The 22,580-nt window shown below is 40.8% G+C and overlaps 2 protein-coding genes across 3 annotated transcripts in view; one reads left to right on the top strand and one right to left on the bottom strand.

The window, feature by feature from the left end:
• ift74 (intraflagellar transport 74) overlaps positions 1-22,232 on the bottom strand; it is a 40,722-nt gene extending 18,490 nt beyond the window's left edge. Inside the window, exons 1-8 of one of the 2 annotated variants that reach the window (XM_083759697.1) lie at positions 22,119-22,232; positions 21,115-21,289; positions 20,168-20,303; positions 19,840-19,888; positions 19,030-19,128; positions 17,469-17,529; positions 16,574-16,633; positions 15,107-15,168 (exon numbers count right to left, since the gene is read on the bottom strand). In XM_083759697.1, the coding sequence (XP_083615823.1) occupies positions 15,107-15,168; positions 16,574-16,633; positions 17,469-17,529; positions 19,030-19,128; positions 19,840-19,888; positions 20,168-20,303; positions 21,115-21,252 (605 nt within the window). In that variant the 5' untranslated portion in view covers positions 21,253-21,289; positions 22,119-22,232. Of the gene's footprint in view, positions 1-15,106; positions 15,169-16,573; positions 16,634-17,468; positions 17,530-19,029; positions 19,129-19,839; positions 19,889-20,167; positions 20,304-21,114; positions 21,290-22,110 lie in introns of both variants that reach the window. The other variant, XM_083759698.1, reaches the window with a different exon arrangement.
• On the top strand, positions 3,147-11,313 carry LOC310877007 (leucine-rich repeat-containing protein 19-like; the record flags this gene model as incomplete). The annotated part of the gene is made up of 6 exons (XM_083790653.1): positions 3,147-3,242; positions 3,693-3,937; positions 6,460-6,571; positions 8,142-8,301; positions 8,826-8,888; positions 10,740-11,313. 6 exons carry the CDS (start codon positions 3,147-3,149, stop codon positions 11,159-11,161), a joined length of 1,098 nt encoding a protein of 365 aa, XP_083646779.1. The 3' UTR covers positions 11,162-11,313.
• Positions 22,233-22,580: the final 348 nt, after the last annotated feature.

Genomic DNA, 22,580 nt, shown 5'->3' with positions numbered 1-22,580 from the left:
TGAAAAAGTTGTTTTGAAAAAGTTTATACTTTTTAAAATATTTAACTTTATTTATAGTTTTTTCCTCCCATTGACAATGTATGGGATTTATCTCTAAATCAACCTCACTTTTGCAGCCTCATTACTCTGGCATACTTTGTCGTAGAAACGTGATTTAAACTTTAGAAAGCTCACACGACTCTGGACTTTTTCGTGGTTCAAACCGTATTCGAATACGTTAAACGGTTTTTCCGAAATCGCAGTTCAATCGCAGGCCGTTTCGCCTAATTAGTGCCAACTTAGAGTGCAGGGCTTTTTTCACTAGAGTGCGTAGAACAGAAAATCTTTCCTTGAAAATTTACCAAACAAATTGCCGTCCCGGCCAAGATATTCACTTTACACGCATGTCCTTTGGTCATTTTGTAGCCACACATGTCCTCTTTCACACAATGTGACCACCAAAACACAGAGACATACAGAATGTGAACTACGGCCTTTTAAGTGACACAAATACAGTCAATCTGCTCATTGACATCCATTGTAGAAATCTTACGAGGAAATTATTGCGATGACAATTCTTAACTCGCTCTTATAACCACATTTTCGATCGTACCAACACCACAATCGTACATGGTGTACCTCAATATCTCAGGCCACTCACAGCGAAAAAATTATTTGCATTCGACTTTTACTTTTTGCGATAGAGCAATTTGTTCGGGCATAGTTTCCCCCCATTCAGAACCATTGTAAAATAAGAGATCAAGTTGCGCGCCACTTGTTTGTCTTTTACACTTCCACAGCTGAGACATATAAGGGCTTAATTACAGGGCTGAAATTAAAGTTACAAGATCTCAATGAGTTGCTCTGCGATACCTTGTGGGCTTGTAGGTCTGCTATTTGTGCAATTGGATGGCCTTTACACAGATAGATCAGATAGAGATGAAAAAGTATTTTCAAAAAAGTATTTTCAAACGTATTTTCAAAAAAGTATTTTCAAAAAAGTATTTTCAAAAAAGTATTTTCAAAAAAGTATTTTCAAAAAAATTAAAAAAAATTAAAAAAAATTAAAAAAATTAAAAAAAATTAAAAAAAATAAAAAAATTAAAAAAAAATAAAAAAAATTAAAAAAATGAAAAATTTGAAAAAAATTAAAAAAAAATTGAAAAAAATGAAAAAAAATGAAAAAAATGAAAACTTAAATTTTTTTTTTTCTTTTTTACTTAAAAAGAAAAAACTTCAATTCTTTAGATTTTTTTTTTTTTTTTTACATTTAAAGAAAAACTTTAAAAACACTTCTACAACTTCCACATACTTTATTCTGCTTAAACTATAGTTTTTACACATTTTCATACTTTTTTTAACTTTTACTTCAGCTTTAATGCATTTTCTACTTTTCTTTACAATATGCTACAGTCCCGAAATTTTGATTATAGATTTAGAACACCAATGGTAACACCATTACTCCCCGAGTTTCAAACTTGACACGGCAATAACTTTATACGAAGCATTTTACGCGAGCCCACGCAGTTTCTACAGGAACTGCTTTCTAGTTTTTGTTATTATTATAGATAAACTTTATTTTGACGCATTATACCTCCCACAGTTTTTGTCGCACGCACTCGAGCCATATGTCAAAACGACGGGCTACATCGGGAATCGTGTGCGTGTATTGGGATAAGACATTTGTTGGATAGTTTAATTGATATGAATTAATTAGTGCATTAAATTTCCCCATAGACATGAATGGGAAAATGCAAAAACTCACTTTCAAGTATTTTTTCCTCTGAGACCGTAAGGGCTATACTTACAAGACTTGGAGGAGAGATTCATAATAATTACTAAAATTAATTACCTTAGAAGTATAACGTTCTGCCTCATGGTGGCGCTATAACAGCCAACTTTACCTTTTGGGGTATAACTCTTGAACCGTAGGTCGTAAAATAAAAAATATTTTTTCCCTGGATTCCTTGGGTCATGACGCATCTCCCCATATAGGCCCCGCCCATTTGCGTCTAGATAGATTTCCCGCCATTTTGAATTTTGTTCAAAACACACTTTTTGCTCCTCCTCCTACAGATTTTGTCCAAATCTCACAAAAATCGGTACACATGATCTCCGGACCTATCCGATTAAAACAGCACAGTCAGAATTTAGATATTCTGTATCGTTCGGCCGTAATCGTCTTCCGAAGTTAGTGGGAGGGGCCTATTTGACAAAACATGCCACAATTCACGCACGGAATGTCCGATCCATCCCAAATCTGAATCACATGTCGAGGGTGGCTTAATCAACGCAGAGCCAAAAGCGATTCCATTTTCGACGGGTGCGATGTAGGCAACCACACTTTGCAATTTCCCAGAATTGCCTCTTTCTAGTTTCAGTTGTCCTGCTGTTGCTCCCACAGCGACTCTTGGGAAAAATACTTCTCGGTTGACGTTCAACAAGATTAAAGAGATAAAAAGGTAATTCGTTTTTCTTCTTGTCCCTGTTGCAAACATCACGTTCTACGACAGATAAAGTGCAGTGAAAGCCCCGGGACATTTGCTTCGGTACACAATGGCCCTCTTTGTTTGGCCCTCTCATACACTGTAAAAGTCAGAGTGTTAAAATTATTTGTGTCGTTAAATTAACACTTAATAACATGACCCAAGATATATTAAAACAAAAGGATCAATACAGGACCAACCAGCCAAGTTGTATTCTAATTATTTTTGCAGTTTACAGTATACAGACCATGCCCCCCGGGTGCAAAACATCTGACAGCTCCGTTGAACAGAGGACTCTACAGTCAGAGTCACTCAGACATTACCCCACACACATGTCACAGTGTCACCAGACCGTCTTCGTCATCAGACAGTCTGTGATTTGTCTCACTTCTACAGTAGGTGATCGGAGAGAGGACACCGCTACTGTACGGTAGCGCCAGCAACGCAATATGTGTCGTTTCAGTGGCTTCCCTGTGGCGTTAATTTATGCTTCATGAGACTGTAGCTGAGAGACACAGAGTAGAGGAGAGGCGCGTCACGGACAGACGTTAAGACAGGCAGAACTTGGCGACATAAGCTGTAAGCTGAGGTACTATTTAGCTGTCATTGCAGAGGTGTGTGTATGTATGTATGTGCGGGGGTCTTAAATACCATCTCTAGCACAATTACTTGTCACAGAACATGGCATGGAGCCCAGGACTACTGCTGTGGCTGTCTGTGGTGGCCGTGGGCACTGTGGGACATTCCACAGTGGACACTGTAGAGGATCAACTGGTGGTGAGTGGAGCTATAATTCATCTTCAGCATGACTGAATTTACCAGAGGTTTTCACAGCAGCCTATAGTTTGTTAGATCGTCGGTTGCCAGGCTGTTTCAGTCTGAATGAGTCTACAGTAAGTAACTCTGTTCTGTAAATGATTATCTTTTTATTATTCTTTTTTTTAAAAGCCGACCTATAGAGCATTTTTTTAGGTTTTCTTTTATAACATAAAAAATAACCATATTTTTTAAATAGAAACATGGTTTTACCAGATAACCATTAACAGAACAGACAAACTAAGTCAGAGCACATATAGCCAGGTGCTAGTAATGCCGTAAACATTTATAATACAGACCTACAGTTATATTTTGAATGAGCAAAATTGAATTTGTACAGACATAATCGGTAGCAAAACTGTCAAAATGCTATTAAATCTGAGTCTGAACCGTTCTCTGACCCGACAACAGACGGTGGACTTGACGAACAAGAACCTATCTGCCATCCCGTCCAATTATGGACAGAACATCACTACAATGGACCTGAGGAACAACTCCATTGAGTTGTCAGAGGCGGACTGCTCGGCTTTGGCCAACTACAGCAGCCTGGCAGAGCTTCACTTGGATAATAATCTCGTTAAAACGGTACCTGGAGAGTTCTTCTCTGTACTGCCACGGCTCAAAGTGCTTAGCCTTTCCAGCAACAACATCAGAAGGTAAGGCTCTTCACCCCCCCCACTGACACATTACATCACTGTATGTTCTATAGTGATGCATCGAATATTCGGCCGCAGGAAATATTCGGCAGAAAATGGCTAAAAATGCATTTTCAGCCTATTCGGTTTCGGCCTGAATAGGCAGAAAATATATCACCGAATAGTGTATGCAATTAATGCATTCAAAAGAGCTCAATAAATGTTTTATGGACCCATAATAGTGATTATTATTTAAGTTAAGTTTTGCCATAACCATTTATTTTGAGGAGATATCCAACGTTTTGGCGGTTAAGCCCTGATGAAGGCTTAACCGCCGAAACGTTGGATACATTCCTGTCTTACCTGCTGTCCTAAATAAATATTGGCTATTGGTGTGTGCGGCCACCTTCTTGTTTATTCAAGATCTCCTCTACAGTTTTCTCCCGTGTGCCGGCACCGCCACAAGGACTTTGGTGTACGTAGAGCTTCTTTGTACACAATAACCATTTATTTTGCCATAAATCAGGTACGGCCATGACAGCAATGGTAGGAAAAAAGATATACAATATTAATCATATTCGGATATTCGGTATTCGGCCAACTGTTTCCTATATTCGGTATTCGGTTTCGGCCAAGAATTTCCCTTTCGGCGCATCCCTATAGATTATAGAACGTTGCAGTCCCGCCCCTTCAAGAGACCCGGAAAAGAAATCACTGTTCATTTTCCTCAGACTTTTCAAAAAGTATTTATTTAAAGACGTTTACGCCGCGGACTCTTGTCGTGACAAATCATGACAATAAACACAATGTTTTGGGCCAAACAAAGAATTACAAAGTAGAAAAAACACTTTTTTTGTTGTTTTTCTTCTTTGTAATTATTTAGTTTGTTGTCCGTCAACAAGAGTTGGCTTTGTACGACGCTTATAAGGTCTTTAAATGAATACGTTTCGAAATGCATTGGGAATTATTTCCGGGGCCTGGCGTCGTCATGAAAGAACCCCCTTTTCTGAGCTAATGGTGTTGACGTGACGTCACTCCATAGACATTACATGTTAAAATACCTACATTCAGAAGCCTTTTTCTGAAGGCAAACTTTATTCTATTTGTGTTAGCTGTCTTACCATCTTGTTTTCTTCATAATAATAATAATTGGTCTTTTACATTTTAACATTTGGAAACGGCCTTAAATGGTGCAGAGAAAGCAGGTAGGGATGTAGCTCTGGTCCATTCTCTTCACCATTTAAGGCCGTTTCCAAATGTTAAAATGTAAAAGACCAATATTATTATGAAGAAAACAAGATGGTAAGACAGCTAACACAAATAGAATAAAGTTTACCTTCAGAAAAAGCGTTGTTTATGGCTTCTGAATGTAGGTCTTTTAACATGTAATGTCTATGGAGTGACGTCACGTCAACGCCACTTGGTCTGGAAAGGGGGCGTGGAAAGGGGGCGTGGAATGGATTTAAGATAGGCCAATAATTGTCAAGGCTACATATACCTAGTGATAACACACCAGTGGAATTGGCATTAGCCTTGGCTAGACAGAAATGTTGTTAACCTCAATCAAATCGCTTTTGAAACAGACACAGAAAGACATGTCAGTGTTATGTGCTAAATTGAAACACAAATTGTATGAAATAAATCGATATCCTAAGTTATAGTGATAATGTGTCAACCGCATTCGTGATGTGAATGTCCTATGTTGTCGTTTTTTTTTGTATATACTAGATTAGGGACTAATTAAACTTGATAAGGGACATTTGGATTGTCATCTGTCAAACTAACTAACTAACCCTTAATGGAGCATTTTATTAAATTGGTTGATATGTGTGATAACCCTACTGTATTTTGTAATGCACTAACAGACACTTTGGCAGGTAACAAGGCATCCAAGTTATTTTTGAGGCAGTGTTAGTAGCATGGTGTGGAGTTAGTTACTGTATCTCCATCTCTAAACAGAGACTATCCATTAATCCATTCTTGGCGGGAACCCCTTTTGGTGTTTTAAGCATTATGTTATGCTGTAGCTATTGAAAAATAGATCTACAAGCCTATTTTTGAAAAACTGTGAAAATTTGGCGCAAATCTTTGAATATATGCTGTAATTATTTCAGAGCGAACACTTCTGGGGGGTCCCTGGAACAATATATTTTGATTACATATCATTTTTGGGGTCCTTGAGATGAAATATTGAGCACAACTGATATAGAATGGGCGGCGGTGGCTCAGGGGTAGAGTGGCCGGATGGTAACCGCAAGGTTGCCAGTTCGAACCCGGGCTCCCCTAGAGTTAGTGTCGAAGTGTCCTTGAGCAAGACTCTGAACCCCTAATTGCTCCTGCTGTGCTGGTTGGTGCCTTGCATGGTTTCCCGCCGCCATCGGTGTATGAATGTGTGTGTGAATGGGTGAATGTAATGCACGATCTATGTAAAGAGCCTTGGATAAAGGCGCTATATAAGTGCACCATTTACCATTTAGAAGCATTGGTATTTCAGAAAACTGTCTAAATGGGTTTAATAATACTATACTGTATTCTTCTATTAGGGTGGATCCCAAAGCGTTCTCTGGCCTTGGTGAGCTGACAGCACTGGACCTTTCCCAGAACCTAATGACGTCTCTGCCTACAGATGTGTTCAGGGGCCTCACCAACCTGGAGGTATTTACTAGGCATGTAACGATATATCGTATATCGATATATATATCGATATTATATCCCGATTTATTATAATGTAATATCGATTAAAAAAAAAATATATATATATATATATATATATATATATATATATATATATACACACCGGTATATCATATTCCATCATATTCACTGCTTTTGGAGAGAAATGAGACAGACTCCATGCAGTCACTTTCAGTAGTAGAGGCCTGCAGAGGGGAGCCGTGTGTGTCTGTGACACAGGTGATGGTCGTTATTGATGCTCATTAATACATCAAGGAAGGCAATTATGTTTCTGCACTGTCAAATAGGTCTACATCTATCCTAAGATGCCATCAAAGAAAAGAAGAAATGTTAACTCGAGCTAGTTTTAAACATGAAAGCATGTTTACAGTTGTTGCACAGAAATTAAGTAATTTTACATAAAAAGTAATGCTACTTTTGCAATGTAATTAAATCAAAATTGTGATTTAAGATTTATCGGTCATTTGTCTGGAAAATAATTGTGTTGAAAATATCGTGAAAAATCGTATGGTGATCCTCATATCGTGATACGTATCGTATCGTTACATGCTTAGTATTTACACATGTGTTCAGGGGCCTTACCTGGCAGCAATGTGCAGTAGTTGTTCATTTTGTCATAAGAAAACAATACACTGTGACATCTCTCAAGTGTAAAACCCATTATCTATGTGTGAAGTAGTTATTACTTATTTTTTATAATGTTTAAATGTGAAAGAATAAATACAACATGAGTTACAGTATACCGACTGTACCTACACACCGTTATGGCACACCATAACCATACTTCCCATGCATTATGATTACAGATAAGCACCTTGATCTTATTAATACTTGACCTTAAGTATTATAGTTAAACCTATGACTTGTTTATGACTTATGACATAAAGCATTATAAAGGCTTATGAAAACTCATAATAACATGATGAAATTAAAATCTTTGAGAAACACTGTTGTATTGTATCAGGCAAATTGCAACTCTTATTTCATTAGTACATCACTTCACATACGACTTCAGCCTTTATTTGCCCTGGCCGAGGGCAGTGATAAAAGACCTGAGGCGGGGATAACTGATGTTAACCCCTCTGGTAATATGACAGGTAGCTGACCGGTAGCTAACCAATCAATGCAAGCAAAGCGAATGATATTCGCTGTGGAACATGTTCAAACATGGAACGAAACATTTTGAGATGGGGGTTGGCGGGTTCCTTGACATGAAAAGGTTTGAGAACCTGCACTGATATATTGTAACACTCGTTTTGAGGAAATTATTAGGATTTGTAGAATCGTTCTCAGGTCTTACTGGGTCAAATGAGGTCAAATTAACCATCTCCTGACTAGGTAAGCTGTAAAAAAAAAAAAAAAAAAGGGAAGCCTTTTTCTGTTAAAACTTAAAAGAAATAACAATAATCAGGCTGGCTGGGAAAAAATAGAGACGGCGACAATCAATCAATTTTGGCATCCTTTGTAACTGTAGCATGCGGACGTTGTTTCTTGTCCTGTTGGCTGATTAAAATGGGTCCGTTTCTCTGAGGTGCTGAGTCTGAGAGCCAATAGTCTGGAGGCTCTGGACAATAGAACCTTTGTGGATCTGAAGCGGCTGAGATCAGTGGACCTACAGGAGAACCCATGGAACTGTTCCTGCCAACCACTGCAACCCCTCGACAGGCTCATTACCTTCCATGTCCAAATAGGTAGGATTACTATTTAACAATTTCACTGATGGCCTCAAAAGACTAATATCTCCCCCAATCCAGAGGGATATCCCTTTGGTCTAGTGGTTAAGATGTTGGACTTTGATTTTGCTTGTTGACAATACAACATGAGTCTTGAGTCATGTCTTCAAGAATGCTGCCCCCCCCCCCCCCCCACACACACACACACACACACACACAAACTCTCAAGTTCACTCTTCCATGTTTCTATTTCTTATTGTGCATATTATTCTTATTGCTTATTGCCTTCCTGCTTGGTCCTGCCTCAGCAATTCTTTTCTAGTTATTATTATTATTATTATCATCTATAAATGCACCAAAGTCTCTGTATGTCTGTGTGTAATGCACGTAACTTGAGAACCGTTCCGCCCCACCGGGTGGATCTCCATCACCGGGTGGATCTCTACCGACTCAGTGCTCTACAGGCGGGCACCGGTCGAGTCTAAGACAAATTACAAAAAGAAAGTCACCCACTTCTCATCCCGTGTGCGTTTCACCTGCAGCTGGTCAGTGTGCTTCCCCAGAAGACGGGGCCGCTCGAACTATCCTACAGGCTTCAGCCGACTGTAACCCAGAACCCGTGTGGGTTACAGTAGTGCCACCGCAAACAACACCAAATACAACACTACCCTTCACAACTACAGGGATTCCACTACTACCAACCAGCTCTGCAAGTACAGCTCAGCCCACCTCCCCAAACCAGCCCACCACACATTCAGCCACAGTAGTGGTGAGGACCCACAGTACCAGCACGTCTAACAAAGGTAAGATGGCTTACTTTAACGGAGAAGACCCGTTTCAGCCCTCTCAGAGTGTTAAGGGAGACTTTTTTGTGAACAGAGGTTATTTTATTCTAGTTTTAGTCTACTAAATATCATACAATTGTAGTCGACTAAATCTGCAATTTATTTTGTCGGCAAAAATGTATTTTGGCAGGCCTTGATGGCATCTTAATGGCACTTGATTTTGCACTTGGTTGCATGCTGAAAATAGCAAGCGATCTACACGTCATGGTGCAATGCGCCGCTGTGAGCTTAATGTAGATCTGCTATTTTCAGAGCACAACACCCGAGCGCAACCAAACATAAAATGACTTGTCTTTTAGTTCTGCTGGATCTCTTCTCCACTTGTCCCTACTCCCTACCTGACATTTTAGTCTAGCTTATATTTATTGTCTTAGTATTAGTCATCATAGCTTAGTTTTTGAGTGGTGCAACCACTCCTACAACCAGCAATGTCCGTGCCTATGTGCCTATGTGGCCATGAGCACGAGTATATGACTATAGGGTACCAGTAGGGGGCGCCAGAAACAGAGAGAGGGATAGTGCAACGTTGCCTGCTAATGAGAGAGAGTGAGAGAGAGAGAGGTTGTTCGTTTTAAAAACGCCATTGACAATGAAGAGAAATTAATGTTTGTTTAGTCACCAACATTAAATCCCATTAACAATAAATAGAACTTAATGTTTGTTTTGACACCGTTTGTTTTACATCATCATTGCATCACCAAGCTATACCGAATTCCCTCCTCGATGTTGCGAGATGATAAGAGCGCCCCTCACTTCACACGGGTGTGATTTTTGTCAGTGGAAAAAAGGTAGTCAAACAATATTTGTCATAGTTTTAGTAGACAAAATGAACACTGCTAGTAACTGCTACAGGACAGTACAGTACTAGCTGCTAGTACTACTACTAGTACTACTACAGTGTGGAGTACTGCTAACACACTTATTGGGTGCCCTGCTCATGGGGTCCGAAGGGCGGGGACATGCGATGCGAAAATGCGATGGTCCGACATGCGCTGCTCCCGTGCTTGCGGTTATGGTTAGGTTAGGGATTGAGGTTTGGGATCAATAGTATGTCGGAAACTAAAGCCTGTACCCCCTCATGGGTCCCTTCAAAGAAGCTGCAGAGCAACCGTAGAGTTTTGCCTATAAATCTACTCCACTCCTGACTCCAGGGTTTTAAACCAGTGACCTTCTCATCACAAGCCCTCCATAATGCTTAATTCCAGTCACAAGGGGCAGGTCACTTCCCTTTGGGCTACTGCTGACTAAATTGTTGGCAAACAATGTGTTTCATCTGATCCAATAAACACAATAGGAGTTTATTGCAGTGAACCAGCATCACCATGACAGAGCACAGCATGTGGTTGGTCATGCCAGAGATTTGGCTGCCGTTTTCTGACGGAGAGAATAAGCGATGGTTATTGTGGCTTTATGGCTATGGTGAGCTCACACTGCTGCTGCTGCTGACCTAAGTTAGAGATGGAGTGCTGTTTTTTGTAGCCTACGTGTCTATGGAGTTAACATTACTCTAAATAGACCCCCAGGTGTGGTTATATTCAATTTAGAAGACATTTTTTAACCTTCAGAGGCGGGTTCTTTTAAACTCTCCCCCCTCCTCCCCTCCACATCCAGTCGGCTCCGATAGCAGCAGCCTCGGCAGCATCCCGCTTCTGGGCAACACCTGGAAGCTGCTGGTGGGCGTCCTCGCCATCACCGTGATCACCTCCACCGTCATCGTCTGTGCCCTCAAGTCGCCGTCCTGGTACAAGCTCCTCTTCAACTACCGGCACCAGCGGCTACGGGAGGATGACGAGCCACGCATCTTCACCACGGCGGCCGGGGGGCGCTACTCCAACTACAGCCTGGACACTCAGCAGACGGAGGCGTCCGCCTACGAGCTGGAGGTCAGCAGTCAGCACGGAGACGAGGAGGAGGAAGACGAGGACGGCTACATCGAGGACCGCTACATCGACACGGCCGACTACAGAGCAGGTGGCGGGGGGAACTCCGGGAAGTACAGCAGCGCGGCCACGGCTGAGGACATATTATCGTGAGCCGACGAACCAAAAGAAAGATGTTTTTAACACCGTCAGAGCGACGATGTTCATAGATTTTATGACAGGATCATATTTATTTTTTCTAAGAAATGCTCTGTTTGAGTTCAACTGACTGATGACAGAGAATGTCAAAGTGAGGAGAAACGTATAAATTTTTGTCCCGTCTTTCCCAATTCCCATCTATAGAAGCTGATAATAAACCCAAAACACTACAGTTATAATCATTATCACATGGTGGAACACATATTGCCAGGCTATAGGTTAGAAATGGTAAATGGTGCATTTATCCAAGGCGCTTTACATAGATTGTGCATTACATTCACCCATTCACACACATTCATATACCGATGGCGGAAACCATGCAAGGCACCAACCAGCACATCGGGAGCAATTAGGGGTTCAGTGTCTTGCTCAAGGACACTTCGACGCCGACTCTGGGGGAGCCCGGGCTCCAACTGGCAACCTTGCGATTACCATCCAGCCACTCTACCCCAGAGCAAGACTTCTGAATGATGATTGAATTCCTGTCAAATTGTCAGTCGTTTTAAAGCAAATTTAAAATAGAATAAAAAGCATCTGGAGGGCCCTCGGGTGGCACATGCATGCGGTCAAATACCTGTCCACCACTGCAGACTAGTCTAGGGGTTTGAATCGCTCGCCTGCATCTGGTTCGGCTAAGCGTCAATTGGGAGTGTTCAAGGGAGGGAATCCGGCTGTTGCTGAATGTACTGTCAGTATGGGGCTGTAAGATGGAGGTGCGAGGTCCTCCCGGTGGAGGCTCCTCACTTGGCAGGCGAGCCAGTTACAGTACAACAGTGGTGACAAAACAGAACTATGTGGGGAGGAATTCATTGGCAACTAAATTGGAGAGAAAAGGGGCTAAAAATAACTGGCTACTCTAAGTTTAGAAAAGTTTAAAAGGAGGAAAAAGATCTACCAGCATCTGGTCCGTACCCTCAGTGGGTTTTAGTCATATAAATGTGAGGGATATCGTGGATTTCTTTACCGTCAACTATCTTTTCCCCAGATACTTTCCTCTAAAAAGTATATCTTGACCATTGATTAACATCACAAGCGTCAGAGCGGCACAGGCTCATTCTTGCAGTTTAAGGGATAGTTCAGAATCTTTTAACGTAAGTTGTATGAAATAGGGTCAACGTTGAGCGAAAGTTGTGCTAATATTTTAGAAATAGGTCAACAATACAAATGATGCTAGTTTTTTTTTAAATAATCAAATTTTAATGTGTGGCCCCTGTGCCCCCACGAAATGACCGGAACTACTTAATATTCGCTATAATCAGAGCAGAACTCCCACCACGGGACTCAGGCAATCAATGAATACAGTTGCAACCACTATATTAATGGCAAGTATTTCATACAACTTAAGTTAGAAATTTGTGAACTATCCCTTTAAAGATATATTCAGTGATTTCACTTAATTCAAATATCACTTATTTTTTTGTTTTGTAGTGATAATCCTCCCTACTATAGAGTGTGCTGGCCATATAAGGAGTTTCTCCCCGTCCCCAGTTAACCCCTGGGGGTCAAAAAACCTTAGGTTTCGTTTTTGACACTCTATCCTGATTGGACGAAAGGCTGGGTCCCACAGCCAAAAACGAAACCTAAGGTTTTTTGAGTGAAATCACTGAATATACCTTTAAGTTGAGGTTTACTGTGACAACCTCAGTCACAACTGTGTAATCATCTGAACATGTTATGTCATGTTATGTACTGTTATCTGCTGACCTGTGCAGCCAGCTTTACAGTATATGTGCACAAAACTGTCCGCCTGGCGGCTTCTGTGACTCAGGCGTTTGCACAGTGTTTGTTGGGTGTTTAGTTTCAAAACACAAGACAAAGACTCTTTTGACCGCTGTATCTTGTTTGGACTGCTGACTCCAAATCACTGGCCTCAAGCCAACATATCAAAGTCACACTTGGAATCTTGGTGGTAAACCAAAAGAGTCTCTCAGCACTCAACAGACTCCAAACAGCTGCTGACAAAGCAACATAAAATGACATGGGTGAAGGGGTGGGATGGCTCTTTGCAAGAAAGGGGTTACAGGTTGATGTTACCAATGCTCACAGAATGCAGGAATGCAGGGTATATCCTTGAGGGAGACAGAAATAATTCTGAGCTAAGATAAATGCACTTCAAACAAGAAGAGCATGACTCCCATGTGGATCACAGACTTTGCCACTGTATGACGGCAGTCATCATTGATGGATCTATGATGTACTAGAGATACGGGCCGACGCAGCCCACACCCCTCACACCTACGTTGTACCGCTGATCCATCAGATATGCACATTATATGTGACCAGATTTGACTGAGAGCCTGCCATCGTGCAAATTCCAGCTTTTCACCAGAGATAAAAAAAAATTCCCCATTTTTTCAAAATGAGTTAATAGCACAGGCAGACTCTAAGCTCTAAGTGTCAGAGCTGAAATCGACATGTAAATATGAAATAAATTCTTAAACATGTAGCTAGGTGTAATGTTAGAGACCACAGAAGACATGTAAATATGAAATAAATGCTCAAACATGTAGCTAGGTGTAAACCACAGAAGTGAACATTTCAAGCCTGTTTTCTCAACTCGCTGTTTTCTGCAAGACATTACTCTATAAGCCATATCTCCAAAACTGGTGGGTCAAACTGAACAAATAATATGTCAATTTGAAGCTATGATTCCCTGCTTTCATATGACTGATTTGTTTGCGGCTGATGCCATTATGTGACACTGAGGTTAGACAACGCCCAGCGGTTTGCAAGATAAATCATGGAAAAGATAAAAAAAACATACTGACAAAGCCCTTTCCAGTGCCTCTAATCAAATGAGCCAACCTCCTGCCATGATGCTGGTGCACAGACTGCACACACAGTCCATTTCTGAGGGTTTCTATAGAAAACACGCCCGTTGCACATTCAGGATTTGAAATCACACCAGAGAACTTGCCAAATAACTATAATGAACTTTGATTACTTTTTCATTCAGCCAGATATTCTTACAATATCATGCTTGTTGCAATCATACAGTATGTCAGAATGATTCGTGAGCAGCAGTGAAGATGTTTTAATAAGCACCCTGGAATCCAGTCGGAACGTTAAATTGACCGTTTCCAGGGTTGCCAGCTTACTTTTGTAGTTTTCATTTCACTTTGTGTATTAAATAATGGAACTGTACTGTACCACTAACTGGACATGCAGCAACATCTAACATCATGCGTAATGACAGGCTACAGAAAGGAAGATGCTTATCTGCTATTCACAGCAAATCTGACGAAATGGGTTTGGTGCTATTTTTCTGCGTGCATAAATCAAAAGATTGTTTGCTATGAATGTCAATGAACTGTAACCATTTGAACACTGATGGTTGTATTTGTAGCCAATTCATTCATCAAGGCTTCATTCAGGCTTCAGACTGACTTGATATGAACTGAATTATAGTGAAATTAAATGAATACAGCACAGAATCAATCTTGGCTACCGGTAAATTAAATCATTAAAGAGCTGCCAGATACGTTAAAGTGATAAATGACATTCCCGTAGCCAGAAGCTGATAGTGTGGGGTGGAGGGGATGCTCGACCTTTTTGTGTTTTTTTTGCTGTGCTTTTGTGGTTATTTGCCTTTTCTTGGCCTATCCGCTGCCACCTACTAAAACTGTGGGGGCTGGTCATGATTGTGTGGGGTGCCCCCCTGTGTGGGGTGCCCCCCCCCCCCCCCCTCCCCTCCTCAAACACAATCATGCATATAGATAGAGAAACACTGGCATGACATGTGTTGCTTTACAGCGCTTAGGGGGTCTATTTTTTTACACTTTCAGAGTTGAATTCACATTTTAGATATTGCTGTGTATTTTCTGCAGTGGAACCTCTCACCCTGGCAAGATGATGCCCAAGCAATACAACGCAGTCCAAAGACAACACATGGGTACTTACTCTCGTCTCTCTGTAAATATGACATCGATGCTCCCTGCCTCTCTGTCATTCTGGGCTTTCAGCTGCAAAAATGCACAATGGAGAGAGGAGGATATGTTTATATTTTTTTGTGAAATAATGAATGAACTTCAAAATAAAAAGATTGAATTGGTAACATTGGTTGTCGTCTACATATTCCACAGTGGCAGCCACACATGCATATGCAGGGCATATAATCACACATCTACAACAAGCTTGTAGTGTTGCAATGACACTACACCAAGGGTATGTGACACACCACTATGTACAGTATCTTGGCCCGTAGCACTCGCCCTACCCCCGACCACCTTACTGGCGTATGCAAAGGCTCAACTTATGCAACTTATACAGCATTTTATGTAGACATAGCACTATTCGTTGCTGTCGGGAGGAAACCTCATAACTAAAAAAAATTGGTTTTGGCATAAATCAGTGCTATTGAACACCCTTTAGGTCTGTGTGTTGTTTCGAAAATATTGAACCAATGAAAAGTAGTAAAAAGTGCTTTGGACAAAACCTCTTAACTCCATTGGACCCTCAAAATGTCTGCTAAAGCAACTAACTCAACCACCTCTCCCCCTCTCATGGAAGTAATTGACAATATATAAAGTTACAACACCAACTTTGATGAGGCTATATTGCTTTGTTTTCAAAATATAGGGTTCTTAAATTGAAAAAATGAATATATGATTTTTTTTTTCAATTTCCTGAAAAATGAACCTTTTGGAGTTATAAGGTTTCCTCCCATAAGCAGAGATATAGTAGTATGCATAGTTTCAATATATAGATATTCCACTGGTATGTTCGTAGCTTATGCATCATTCATGATAACTATTTTTTGTGTACAGTATATGATGTTTTTTGTTCTTGCTTAATGTAAGTCCCTCTGGATTAAGAGCGTCTGCTAAATGCCTAATTTGTATTGAAGTAGTCTGGACAGGTACATGGGTATCTGTTTTCTCTGGTATCTCGAAGAGCAGGCCCATTGCAAGTTGCTTTACTCTGTCCTCTACCCTGAGCCATGCCTATTTTGCAATGAGCAGAACTCATTCATTTGTACATTGTATTAGTCTTCTGAGGGTGAACGCTTGTACATTGTATTAGTCTTCTGAGTGTGAATGCTTGTACATTGTATTAGTCTTCTGAGAGTGAATGCTTGTACATTGTATTAGTGTTCTGAGTGTGAATGCTTGCCTTGTACATTTTATTACTCTTCTGAGTGTGAATGCTTGCCTTGTACATTTTATTACTCTTCTGAGTGTGAATGCTTGCCTTGTACATTTTATTAGTCTTCTGAGTGTGACTGCTTGCCTTGTACTGTACATTGTATTAGTGTTCTGAGTGTGAATGCTTGCCTTGTACTGTACATTGTATTAGTGTTCTGAGTGTGACTGCTTGCCTTGTACTGTACATTGTATTAGTGTTCTGAGTGTGAATGCTTGTACTCACCATGTTGAATTCCTTCAGTACATCCTCCATGTCAGTGTTGGTGTTCAACATGTCCACCAGCTGGTAGATACAACCACAGGAAATACAAGTTGTTACCACAATTAACAAAACCTTTATATTTATTGATAATTATTATTATTATTTCCTGATTAGCCAAAAACTAATCTGAAAAAGAAGCTGGTGGTGAGTCATCTAATCCTGGGGTTTTGGAATGGTTTCACGTTGCAGACCAAATTAACCATGGGCCTCCATTTCAAATTATTTTTGATAATACCCTGATATGAAAAGATGCTTTTTGGTTTAAATGCAACCGTCTGAATGGCATAATATTAATAATTGTACATGAGAAACCGCGTCAGAGTGGTAACATTGAAACATGTATTATAATTTTGTGTCTTTTGAGTAAATCCCACAAAAGTTCAATATCACCTGTTCTGGGTCACGTATAAGTTTAAACAGCTCATGTGAGTCCTGCATGTCCAGAATTGTACCGTGAAAATAGTCTTGCGTCAATGGATGGGTGTGGTGTTGTTGGACTCTCACAGCACCACATGCCAAAGGCAATTCCTCATATGAACTTATTTGGCAACGAGGCGATTCCGATTCCAAAATGAAATGTGTAGCCCGTAGCACAGGCTGTGACCGGTGGATGGGTGCAAATCGTTTCTTGGCCTGTGTGAAATTAAGTACCTCACAGATGCATCATGGGGACTATAACAATGGATGTCACTGTGCAGAGTGGTTTACATGGAATAAGGCAAAGATCTCATGACTGAAAATGTAATGATGATGTTTAGGTATATTCATTCTAAACCTGTTCCACACCAGTTGAAGTAATCACATGAGTTGAGTGAAATCAGTCGTGGCGACTGAGACCTTTAATCCATGCGTTTACCATGTTGTGGTCGGCCAGATGTCCCTGCAGGTCCTTGATCTCCCCTGCCAAACCCTCCGCCCTGCAGAGGACAGAAGACAACACAGTGGACAGTGTTTATTGGAGTCCAGGGAAGTGCATGATGTAACTAGTTTTACTCGGGATGTCCCAATGCCGATACAGATTTTTACCGATCCTCATAGAACACTTATGCCATATGACAATAGTACAATATCCAAAATCACAGACAACATCCAGTCTAATATCTAATATTGATACTAGGCAGGTCCCGATCACCTTATTTTTGCTCCCGATTCTGATCATTTGAAAATGAAGTGATCGGCCCCGATTTCCAGGATCAGGACAACCCTAATTTTTACCTTTTTTTTTACCATTCATACAGTAAAATATTTAGTTAATTTAACTCTGAGAAATCGAACCAAATGATGTTGTGAATCTAATGAGCATGTGCACTTACACGCCATGTCTCTCCTGCCGAGAGACCAAGGGCTCTATCTTCGTCCATGCTAAACCCCTTATCCCTAAACTTCTTTGACTTTTAAAATAAAAACATTTTGAAAACCATTTTTTAATAGTTCAACTAGCCGATCTACATCGGCATGTTGTGAGCTTGTAGATTGCCTATTTTAACTGTTCAAAAATGTTTTTCAAAATAGTAAAAAAAAAAGTTTAGAGATAAGGGGTTTAGCACTGACGAAAATGTCTTAATCCACTGCTCACTTAACTAGGGGAAATATTGCACTTATCATGAGCTTGAAGGCAGTACAACAACAAGCAGTGTAACTTTGTTACATACTTGGGAGAGATAAAGTGTGTGGTGACATCTAGTGGTGGAGTTACAACATTACATTACAACGTTCCAATTCCAATGATTTTCTAGTGTAATAAAGAAAATAGAGGTTTGCATTTTTCTCACATCCGATTATTCGGTCTGAAGGCACAAACAAGGGACTAAATTAGTTTCGCTCCTATGCCACCAAAATGTGGAACGCCCTACCAACAGTCATTAAGACATGCAAATCCCTTGACTCCTTCAAAAGCGCTCTCAAAGGGCACCTACGGACGGCTGCAATTCGAAACTGGAAAATCTGAATCCCCCACCCCCTTTCTGTATACATTTCTTCTACCCCCTTTTTACCTCCTTACATGATTTCCTGTTTTTCATATAGAAGTGTAGTGTATATTTGTACGTCTCTAATTGTTCTGACGAATTGAAAATGGTGGACCCCGTTGTAAACAAGTGTAATGCTTTATCACAGTGTGTCGTCCTCAGTAACAGCCATTTGTACGGAGTTGTGCTTTCATGTGAAATGTACCCATTCTGAAAACTGTTAATAAATAGTTCAATCAGTCAAGACTAATCATTCTAAAAAACACTAGCTTCTCTGACTGCCATTCAATGATGCACAGTGAAGACACTATGTCTTGAACTGAAATACGAAACATATTTTGTGAAAAACTTCTGAAAAACTCTTCAACAAAATCATGTTTTAAACATTTTATATCGAATTGTATGTTGGTTTCATAACAATCTACTGTTTATTTTAAAACAGGACCTTACCTCTTTTCGTAAGACAGATAGACAGAGTTCTCCTGATTGAAGTTGTCGATTTCCTTCTGTAGTTTACTGTTCTCTGTGGTCAGTTCATTGATCTTACTCCTGATGCCACCAACAACATAGAGAGACAAGGGTCTATTAGAGCTGGATGATATGAGCCAACAGACAGAGACTAGTGTGTTTGAGAGAGAGAGAGAGAGCAGGTTATACAGTAGCAGATGCGTTTAAATGCAGGAACGTTAATTTCACTCAGAGAGTATGTGTCCATTTTTACAGTCTCAAGAGTTAACCCATTCTGGGCGGGAACCCCTTTTGGTGTTTGAAGCGTCGTGTTATACTTTTAGCTAATGAAAAATAGCAGATCTACAAGCTCGTAGCTTGAACTTTATAGGTCTGCTATTTTTGAAAAATTGTGTTTGAGTATATATTCTTTCAGAGCGAACGTTTTTAGGTCAAATCTTTGCTTCTGGGGGGGGGGGGGGTCCTTGATGTGAAATAGTTTGAAAACCACTGACATAGAAACATGGGTTTTTCAGAAAACTGTCAAGATTTAGAAGGCATTTGTAGAATCGTCCTCGGGTCTAAATGGGTTAATGCAGGAACATTAATTTCACTCAGAGAGTATGTGTCCATTTTTACACTCTCAAGAGTTAAATGAACACTCAGATAAGTAGTAAAAGTACTATTCAGATTCACCCTGAATGAGGGTAAAACGCTTCATTGTGCCAAGCTCCAAACATACTGTACCTCCATGCATCGCTCCCAACATCTCTCCAAGAAGGAAAAACAAGTCAACGTAGCAAAGTTTCCTACCTGAGTAGTCCCAAATAGTAGGATTTATCCAGAATCTGTCTCTGAGGACCTGGGTAAAAAGGCAGACAGAGATAGAGAGAAATAGAGCAGCCTCGTTAAAACAATCCTCATTAAAACAATTTTATTACATGGCTCTGTTGAACACTCAAATCTGATTGGTCAATTCTGATGCCTGATATTTCTGAATGACTTTTAAGAAAATATTGTTTTGTCAAATGATTACTTTCTTTCATTATGTACAGTAGCTGGGTAATGAGCAGGATTCACATGGGTCCCATGTCACCCTCACCAGATGTACATTATCCTTTGTTTATGTCTTCTCACCCACCCTTCATGCCCGTTTTCATGCCGCTGAGCCCCTGTTGGGTGACAGGCCTTTCTGTCACCTTGATCTGGGCCGACAGTAAACCAGGGGTGGGGAGGGGTCCACCCTTTGTACCAGGACGGGCTGTACCTGGAACCATCTGTAATAGACAACATACAACTGGTCAAAGACAAACTAGAGAAACAATTTGCGCACGCACAGCCACACACACACACACACGACTACGCACGCACACACACAGATGTCTTTTTTTTAAGACAATTCTAAATGATGGAGAAAATGTGAACTATTTGCTTCCATGCATAGGTTAAGGCAACCATAAGCTCCAAATATGCACGATTCATCATGATCAGACTTACATTTACCCTTCAACTTCTTTGTTTATATCCAAAATGACTGGCTATAAAGGTTTTGTAGCAATTGTAGAAGTATTAGGCCTTAACTACATTGCATACAGTAAGACCATTTTCCAACTATGAAATTTTAACATTTGAGAAAAAGAATAGCCAGATGCCCATGTGCTGATTCACACAGTAAAACTATTTTTGCGAGAGTTCCGGGTGTCGATGGCAGTGATGGCTAGTCTCACATCCTGACTGCCATCTTCTGTGATACAGTGAGACACTTGTTGGCAATGTGTTTGTTTCGTCCTGATTAATGTTCAGCAGCATATTACATAGCATTCTGGTGTAGCACCCATGCAGGACTTCTGAAGGGCTTATCAGTGTCCACTGTCCATCATTCACAGCCGTAAGGAGAATGGAGTGGACTCCACAGTCACAGAAAATAAACTGACGGGGTCACGGGGAGGTTGGATTTCCACACTGACTGGTCATGCCATTAACAGCTCTCTCTCTCTCTGTGCACATTATTAGTATGTGCAAAACATTTAACCAATAAAGTTGACTATGATTATAAAGTCCTGAAAGTTCTCCGTTGATGTCACCTACCCCGGTTCCCAGACGAGACGCTGTGGGTGGAGGTCTGATGGGTGTAGGTGGTCTCGCGGAGCCCGGCACCACTGGGACCACAGAGCCACTGCGACTCATGGGCCTTCCCCGTCCAGCCAGTGGCTGCTGGCTCGCCATTATCCTCACTGGAGGTGCTGCTGGTGAATGTCCTTCTCTAGAGATAAAAACAACACCACCATCAGCTTCACAGCTATGTGTTAAAAACTTAAATGTACTACTTAATGATAGCATCTCTCTGGTGTACAGGTCAGTACAGTGCCAAATTGCAACAAGTTGTCTCAAGAGCAACTATTTTTGCAACAGTGGCAACAACAACAAAGAATGTAGCCTATTAAAACATTAAACAACATTTAACATTTTCCAAGTTGTCACTTGCCTATTTTAACCACAGAACGGATAGCTTAAATTATACATTCTTATTGTGCAGGTTTGGGGGGGGGGGGTCCATAGCTCTATTAATGGCATTAGACTAGAGCTATCGACCACCTAGCCCTCCAAGCAGAACCCAAATGCTACTGAAGTTTCTAACAAAATATCAAAAAAGTTTTACGTAGGGTCCCGAAAGGGGCTATCGACCACCAGAGCTAGGGGTACGACTTAGCTCTGGTCCATAGCCCTAATGCTTCTATGATTCTGCCCTGAATCATAGAAGCATTAGGGCTATGGACCAGAGGCTAGGGTAGCCCCTTTCGGGACCCTACATAAAGCTTTTCTGAAATTTTGATGAGTTAGAAACTTCAGTACCATTGGGTTCTGCTAGGGTATGACTTGACTCCGTAAACTGAACTCAGGTTATGCTTGAATCAGGATTAGATTTCAGGATTAGACTCTTCACTCTGGTCCATAACTCGAGTCCTAACGTGGACCAGAGCTATAGCTTTCATATTTGTTTATGAGAAATGCAAACAATCATGCATGAACGTCGCTACCCACAATACAACATTGTGTTTCTTACTATTAAGTTTAACGTGTAACGCGTTTACCTTCGTTAATTATCGTACTGTAGCTGACATTAATCCATCTTCAATCCTGAAGGAAAGTTGACCATTTCATTGCGGAATGCTGTTAGCCACATTGATGTTGTTGCTCTGGCAACCGTAGCACGGCAGTGACTGCACGCAAACTATCGCGAGACATTTCTTCTCTTGGAATGAATCGCAAACATGTGTATATCGCCCTCTGGTGTCTGTCTGCTGTACGAAAACAAAAAACCAACAATAAAACCCGAATCATTATGGTGGGCACCTATGGTGGGCAGTGGGCACCCTAATGGTGGGCACTGGGCACCTATGGTGGGCAGTGGGCACCCTAATGGTGGGCACATATGGTGGGCACCCTATGGTGGGCATGGCAGTGGGCACATAATAGGGACATAAAAATTGTCTATTTTGTGAAAAATGGTAAGTAATGTAAAGTATGAGTGGCGCAGAGACCAAAAGCCTGGA

The sequence above is a fragment of the Protomyctophum parallelum genome (genome assembly GCF_964188405.1).
Source record: "Protomyctophum parallelum genome assembly, chromosome: 2".
NCBI lineage: Eukaryota > Metazoa > Chordata > Actinopteri > Myctophiformes > Myctophidae > Protomyctophum > Protomyctophum parallelum.
Note: the sequence above shows the minus strand (reverse complement) of the source record. Positions and strands in the feature narration are given on the sequence as shown.